General features: G+C 50.1%; 1 protein-coding gene across 3 annotated transcripts; it reads left to right on the top strand.

The window, feature by feature from the left end:
- Positions 1-2,612: 2,612 nt before the first annotated feature.
- On the top strand, positions 2,613-6,425 carry LOC123119016 (uncharacterized). Of its 3 annotated transcripts, none has more exons than XR_006458391.1 (5): positions 2,613-3,050; positions 3,142-3,265; positions 3,428-4,349; positions 5,341-5,519; positions 6,024-6,425. XR_006458391.1 is itself a non-coding variant. In XM_044538652.1 (5 exons), exons 1-4 carry the CDS (start codon positions 3,031-3,033, stop codon positions 5,408-5,410), a joined length of 411 nt encoding a protein of 136 aa, XP_044394587.1. In that variant the 5' UTR covers positions 2,614-3,030; the 3' UTR covers positions 5,411-5,519; positions 6,024-6,425. The 3 variants fall into 3 exon arrangements, 1 of the variants encoding a protein (XP_044394587.1); XR_006458392.1 differs by having other exon boundaries at positions 2,614-3,050; positions 3,428-3,624; positions 5,349-5,519; XM_044538652.1 differs by having other exon boundaries at positions 2,614-3,050; positions 3,428-3,624.
- The last annotated feature ends 1,270 nt before the right edge of the window (positions 6,426-7,695 follow it).

Here is a 7,695-nt window from a genome sequence, read left to right as displayed (position 1 = left end):
GGAGAATGATGTGATGGACAAGACCCAATCCTAAGCATAGCACAAGATCGTGTAGTTCGTTTGTAGAGCTTTTCTAATGTCAAGTATCGTTTCCTTAGACCATGAGATTGTGCAACTCCCGGATACCGTAGGAATGCTTTGGGTGTACCAAACGTCACAAGGTAACTGGGTGGCTATAAAGGTGCACTACAGGTATCTCCGAAAGTGTCTGTTGGGTTGGCACGAATCGAGACTGGGATTTGTCACTCCGATGACGGAGAGGTATCTCTGGGCCCACTCGGTAATGCATCATCATAATGAGATCAATGTGACTAAGGATTTGGCCACGGGATCATGCGTTACGGAACGAGTAAAGAGACTTGCCGGTAACGAGATTGAACGAGGTATTGGGATACCAACGATCGAATCTCGGGCAGGTAACATACCGGTGAACAAAGGGAATTGTATACGGGATTGATTGAATCCCCGACATCGTGGTTCATCCGATGAGATCATCGTGGAACATGTGGGAGCCAACATGGGTATCCAGATCCCGCTGTTGGTTATTGGCCGGAGAACGTCTCGGTCATGTCTACATGGTTCCCGAACCCATAGGGTCTACACACTTCAGGTTCGGTGACGCTAGAGTTGTTATGGGAAATAGTATGTGGTTACCGAATGTTGTTCGGAGTCCCGGATGAGATCCGTGACGTCACGAGGAGTTCCGGAATGGTCCGGAGACGAAGATTTATATATGGGAAGTCCTTATTCGGTCGCCGGAAGTATTCGGGGGTCTATCGGTATTGTACCGGGACCACCGAAAGGGTTCCGGGGGTCCACCGGGAGGGTCCACCTGCCCCGGAGGGCCCTATGGGCTGAATATAGAGGGGAACCAGCCCCTAGGTGGGCTGGGCGCCAAACCCCCCTAGGGCCCATGCGCCTAGGGTTTGGGGGAAACCCTAAAGGCCCCCCCCCTTGGCTTGGGGGGCAAGCCTCCCCCTTGGCCGCCGCCCCCCTCTAGATCCATCTGGAGGGGGCCGGCCCCCCTCTCCCTTGCCCCTATAAATAGAGGGGGGTGGGAGGGCAGCCGGACGACATCCAAGGCGCAACCCTCCCCCTCCCCAACACCTCCTCCTCCTCCCGCGAAGCTTGGCGAAGCTCTGCCGGAGAACCACGAGCTCCATTGCCACCACGCCGTCGTGCTGCTGGAGTTCTCCCTCAACTTCTCCTCTCCCCTTACTGGATCAAGAAGGAGGAGACGTCCCCGGGCTGTACGTGTGTTGAACGCGGAGGCGCCGTCCGTTCGGTGCTAGATCGGATCTTCCGCAATTTAAATCTCCGCGAGTACGACTCCATCAACCGCGTTCTTGTAACGCTTCCGCTTAGCGATCTTCAAGGGTATGAAGATGCACTCCCTCTCTCTCGTTGCTAGCATCTCCTAGATTGATCTTGGTGACACGTAGAATTTTTTTGAATTATTGCTACGTTCCCCAACATAAACGGCCATGGGGGTCCTCGGCCCAATCCAACTGATCGGGAGACGACATGGTGAGTACCCCCTAGTCCAGGACACCGTCAACGGTGTTACATCTACCGCAAGGCCGACGGCGGATCCCGACGGCATGGCGCCGTGGAGGTTCGGCGATGGGCGCGTCTGGAGATAGACTGGCACAGGAGGAGGAAACTGTCTGGCGTCATGGTGGCATTGATGGCAGAGAGGCCTGGCAAGTCGGTGCATCAGTTCTGCTCTGAGGATTGACCGAGGGAAGATGGAGGTGATGGCCCTTGCAGCGTGCGGTGCTCACTGGGAGCGTGTCAGACCGGGGTGGGACCCAATCCAGGTAGTGGCTTGGATGGGACACCCGGCTTTAGATGTTAGGCTTTGGTGCGATGTCTGTTTGGTATTAGGCCCAGACATTCGGCACACCTTCATCAAGGGGATAGGAGTAGCTACAGCGTTGCTAAGATGATGGCTTCAGACTTATTGATGTATCACCTTGTATGGTCTTTGTGAATAATTAATAATATGGCTGCATGCATCGTTCAGATGCAGAGGCCGAGGGTCCATCCTCCTTTTCTAAAAAAAAACTCTTTGTCATGTAAGTATAATGTAATTACACGAAGAAGCTTTTGGCCGCCGCCACTTTGGTTCCTGTTTTCGGACGAGACTTGCGTACTCCTCGCGCATGCGCCCATCCGTACTCCCGTATACGTGGCTTGATTTGATTGGAACAAAATAAGGCCCGGCCCCACCCCCTTAAAATCAGGGGAAGAGATGATTAGATTAGAACAAAAAAAGAAAAAAAAGACAGCCGTAGGATGAAGTGAAAGCACGGATAGGAGCATGGGGAGGTAGCATGCAAGCCGGATCCCCTGTTTTCACCAGAAGGATCTATCGTTTGGATCTATTGTTTGGCTCGATTGAGATGGACAAAGAGAATGGGTTTTTTCTTTGCAAATGTGAAGTGGGGTTGTCGTCTATGCGTCGGATGCAGATCAGACGGTCGAAAATGGTGAAGGGTCAAAAATGATTATAAGATTTTCCGGCCGCGCCAAAGTCGGCGAAAAGCAATGCGGGGTTCGAAACTTAGTACAAAGTTGAGTCATCTATTTTGAAACGGAGGGAGTAAAATCGAAAATGAAAAAATGTGGAGACGCGGCCACTCCTCTCCCCCGATGCGCCGCCGCCCCCCGTCCCCCCTGCTCCGCCTCCGCTCCCAGCCTCTCCCCCTCGGCGTTCGCGCCTCCGGATCGAAGCCCACGACGGCGGCGTTCCCAGATCGGCAAAGCGCCACCCCATCGGATCGTCGTCACTGCTGACGGCCGCCTCCTCGTCAAGGAAGCGCGGCTTCCAGCCGGCGGCGACCAAGGCAAGGGAGGCCCGCGAAGAAGTTGCTCCTGCTCCCGCGGCCGACGGCGGCCGTGACGAAGCTGCTCCTGCTCCAGAGGGGCGCCTCTGCCCCCGCGTGTTCCACCGGGAGAGGAGGAGAGGATCCTCCGCGTGATCTTCTTCTTCTCGGCCGACGATGCATCCTCCTCCTCCGCCGCGTCATGGGCGCTCACCACGGAAGGTACAGCGCGCGCTCCGCCTCTCCCTCTGCCGAATCCATCTCCACAGCTGATGATGTTTGCCCCTTGCTGCCCAATCTCGGGCGACCGCAGGGGAGGTGCCGCTGGAGCTCAATCTGGCATTCAACGCCGCGGACGGCCGGCCACATCCCCTCCCCTGTGGGTTTCGCCTGGGCGGGCGTCTCCTACTCTTCCCGGACCTCACGGTCCAGGCCATGTACGTCCTGTCCTCCCCCTCCCCCTCCCCCTTCTCCATTCTAGAACCCACTGTTCTTTCTCGACTGGATTATTGGGAGGCTGATGCCTGGCCTCTCGACTGAATTCCTTGCTCCACCCATAATTTTCAGTGACTAATCTCTCTCTCCTTGTTTGTGTGCAGCACAAGTCTGCCCTACATGATGCCTGGCAGGCTAACCTAGCAGGATGCATGTGCAACAGACTGAAACAAGCAGCCTACACTGTCCTCAAATCCCCTGTTTCTTCTTTCACAGCTCTGCTCTCCAACAGCTTGCACGGCTCCATCACCGCCGAGATCATCAACTGCAACAAGCCGACAGCAATTTATGCGTGCCACCAGTATGCCATCTACTTCTTTTTATGCTACTTCATTGGGCTTGTTTTGTTTGCTTGGTTGTAGGTTGATGAATAAGGCTGCTGAAAAATAAAATTCGGGTGTTTTGGTTGTGCATCTGTTCAGTTATCTGAGCCAACTCTACCTGCTGAGATTATTATTGGTGTGGGCAACCACCAGTACGTGTATGAGCAGCTTAAGGTTATCTTATGCATGATTGTGTGCTGTCCATCATGATGGCTGGACTCGTTCATGAATGTCCATCTTTTCCACCGCAGGGGAGATGCACATTTTGAAACCATGACTCCCCTTTTTCTCTTCTTGTGTACCACTCGGTGAAGTGGCCTGCACTCCTGTTCCTAAGAGTTGTTGAAATTTTGTATTTGGTTGCCATGCAAACCGAACTGGCCCGTACTCCTGTTCACCGGTCTTTTGTTTAGCATGGATTGTATGCCCTGTTTCCAGTACTTATGGTAGTTCTAGGGCATTGTTTGATACTTGCTAGCATGATTGACTTTTCCGTTGAGTAGCTAACCACTACCTGGTTGTTTGAACCAATGGTTGGTTAGATCCTGTAGGCTGAGTCTATGGTCTGTTTAGGTTGCTATTGTGGTCTGGTTGTTCTCTAATAAGAACATATATTTTTCTTGCTTGTGCATTCAACTGAAGCTATTGCTTATGTGTGTACTGTTTCTCTGCCTCGGCCTCCCGTGGATGAGCTGATGATGAGGTACGCCCTCCTCTCCTTCCTTCCCCTTCCTGTCGCCCAAACAGTGACTAGTGTGTATGCTGCATTTTTATTACGCCTACTCAGAGAAATCACAAGTTGAGGATTGCTAGGTAGTTAGTTGCATGGTGAAATTGACTTGGCTTAGAATCTGGTGGTAGCTTGTCATAGATGATATAGTTCCCTCAATGAAGAACTCTTATGGCATTTTTAGATGAATGAATCAGATTGCAAATTTGTTTGATTTTTTTCTTTCTATTTTTTTTTTCAAAAAAGGAGGTTAAACCCCCAGCCTTTGCATCAATATGACGCACACGGCTATTTTTATTAATTATTCAGCAGAGTACTGCAAATTTGTTTGATACTCACACCTGATTGTTGATTCGTTCACTATATATATGTTGGTGTCGAACATCCTGATCCTTGTTTGGTGAAACAGCAGTTGTTTTATTTTGGTTTGAGTTCCTATATTGGTGCAGAGATATGATTGAAAATAAATGTGCTTAGAGCATCTCCAACGGCCGCACAAAAATTCCGCGCCCAATAAACGTTATAGCGCGCCACTGTAGGACTTTTAATGCGTCGGGACCAACTTTGCTTTAGCAGGCGCCCAAAAACGCGCGCCCAAAAAGCAGACGGTGCAAATTGTGAAGCGCGCGCAATCCGGCGCCCCAAATATGCTGCGCGCGATAGCGTTTTTCAGCGCGCGCCCAAAAACTTTTAGCGCTACAGCTTCTGCTGGAGCTGTCCGGCGCCCAAAAAAACAAACTTTTAGTGCGCGGAGCTCTTTTTGGGCGCCTGTTGGAGATGCTCTTATGTACCGGACTGCCAGTTCACATTTCAACATGGCTGGTTTGTTGTATCTTAGGTTGCCGATAGATTCCTGGATGGCCAGATTTGATAGCTAGCTTGATTGTTTCTCACGTTTTATCAGGGGATGTCCTTTGCCCAATTCCATGGCTGATTGTGTGTTATTTCGTGTGGACGGGTACAGAATTGCAGGCACGGAGGGGTTGTACACGGAGCTGCAGGGGAAGATGATGGGCAATAAGGCCACAGAGTAAGCGCTCATCTTTGTCGAGGAGTGCGGACTCACCAGCCTTCTCACGCCGGATCAGTTCCTCAACGAGCGGGAGAGTATGCTCCAGGGGATCTCTTCCTCCTGCGCGCCTGGTGAGAACGCTTTGTCTGTAACTCCCCTTCTAATGATACTCTTGTGGTTTGTATTTGTAAGTGATGGTGTCAAGCTTCAGTTGTCAGTTGTGTGGGGCAGCTAAATTGTGAGTTTAACATGGCTGTATAATTGTAGGATCATTACGTCTTTGATAGTTCATTCACTGTGACTGCTTCAGTCGCTTTCATGACTTGCTGCAATCTTCCTTGCTTATTTCTTAAATTTCTCCACTCAATTATAATGCTAATTTCCATAATGGAGCCTTTAATCATACTTATAATCTTCAGCTTTCAGCATTATATCTTTGAAGCACTGCTGTTTCCTTTACCTCCCGCCTTGATTTGTTTGACCTTCTGCATTGAGCTCCTGATGCAATTATGATTTGGGCTGCTGTGTGTCGTGAAGATAGTAATACGATCGATGATTTACAAGTAATTTATTTATTGCACTCCACTTGTTTTACATATGATTTTTGATGCGTTAAAACTGTTGTTGTGGTTCAGATGCTTGGCAAGATTGATGTTGTTGGTGGCACAAGTGGCAAGGCGCTGAAGAGAGAAGGAAGTGCATGCTGAAGGACGTGCTTTGTGTTGCGAAGTGCTAATTGATGGATGGATATGGCTGGTGATAGATATGTGTTGTGTACTTAGTAGATAAAACGGCTTGGTTTTATTTGTCATGAACCTCAAGTGTTGGAAATCGATGTAGATGCATTTCCCAGCTCTTGTTTATGTTGGGCTGGGCAATGAGATGAGCAAGGGCGATACTAGAAACATGCATGCCACCGTAAATTTCTGCATTTCTTAAGTGAAGTGGAGGAATTTAAGAAATATGATTCATGGAATGACCATGCATCACTCTGTGAAATGAAATGAAATGAAACGAAATGCAAGTTGTTGAGTCAAGCAGGAGTGAAGAAATGAGCCTTATTTTCAAGCGGAGCTGAATAACATATATTGTGGATCATGAATTGCTAAGAGACAAATAAGCATATCTCTAGCTTCATTCACGCCAAGCCAAAGAGATAGCAACATATAGCAGCCAATGATCTCAATGCAAGCTAGCACAGTGGGCATATACACTGGGACTGGAACTGGCACAAGACGAGCAAATTAACTGATGTTATCAAGACTAGAAATGTCATCCAGTCAATAATGTCATCAAGAGTAGAAATATCTCAAAGATCCCGCCCATAAGCATAATACATGCAACTGAATACATCATCTAGCTCATAACATACTTGTGAGGTCCACCACAAAACATAAATCATCGATTTGTGAAGTAAAAGCATGCATTCTCTGGCGCAACTTTCAGAATAAGAGGCGGCACTCATGCGGCGGCGGCGGAGGGGATGACGACGGGGGCGGCTGAGGAGGCAGGAGCAGCAGGCCTCCCCCTGTTCCTGTTCTGGAGGTAGAGGACTGCCCTCAGTGTGAGCTGCAGCAGGTTGGTCACTATCCCTGTAATGTTGGGTGCCTGCATGCGATAGGCACAGCAAAGAGATGATGATATATCTTCAGTAAGCCTACCAGCTACTGTAGGTAGGACAAGTAGAGGGCAATGGTGTGTGTGTTGTCTTTACCAGGACGTAGTCGTTCCGTCATATATCTTCAGCCTGCCCCCAGCGCCGGAGACGCTGCCGGCGCACCGACGGCGGAGCCCAGCCGGCACGGCTTCTGGGCATGGAAGGAGAGGTTCGTCATCACCTACAACCCTCCCGACTTCGGAGACGACGAGGTCGCGGCCGTGGACGCCGACGAGTGCAGCAGGTGCGGCTTTCTCTGTGTGGGGTCTCTGGCCGGGTTCCTCGTCTTTCTCGGCTCCCTGCTTCTCCTGCTCTTCTTCCATCAGCCGTCCCAATCCGCCATTGGATCGGTGGTCTACGTGGCCACGCGCGTCCTCGCCATGGCGGGCATGCTTGTCGGGTTTTGCTCGGCCGGCCTCTTTCTTGACCTTTGCGACAGGATGGATAAGGGTGATAAACATGCAGAGGTGATTATAGACAGGATGATGTAGAATTTTTTTTGAACAGGTTGATGTACTCCTCCCTAGTAAAATACCACTTCATATTCCAGACGTACCCGATTGCTGTGAGGGACAGAGAGGCAGCATCAGATGATCTTGTTAATGTGTAAATTCAATCAAATTGTATCATGTACTCATCCATATATGTGT

Source organism: Triticum aestivum, chromosome 5D, assembly GCF_018294505.1.
Source record: "Triticum aestivum cultivar Chinese Spring chromosome 5D, IWGSC CS RefSeq v2.1, whole genome shotgun sequence".
Lineage (NCBI taxonomy): Eukaryota > Viridiplantae > Streptophyta > Magnoliopsida > Poales > Poaceae > Triticum > Triticum aestivum.
Note: the sequence above shows the minus strand (reverse complement) of the source record. Positions and strands in the feature narration are given on the sequence as shown.

Coding starts and splice junctions, on each gene's coding strand:
- LOC123119016 (XM_044538652.1), top strand. CDS start 3,031: ATGGGCGCTCACCACGGAAG. Junction 3,051..3,141: donor ATGGGCGCTCACCACGGAAG/GTACAGCGCGCG, acceptor GGGCGACCGCAG/GGGAGGTGCCGCTGGAGCTC. Junction 3,266..3,427: donor GACCTCACGGTCCAGGCCAT/GTACGTCCTGTC, acceptor GTTTGTGTGCAG/CACAAGTCTGCCCTACATGA.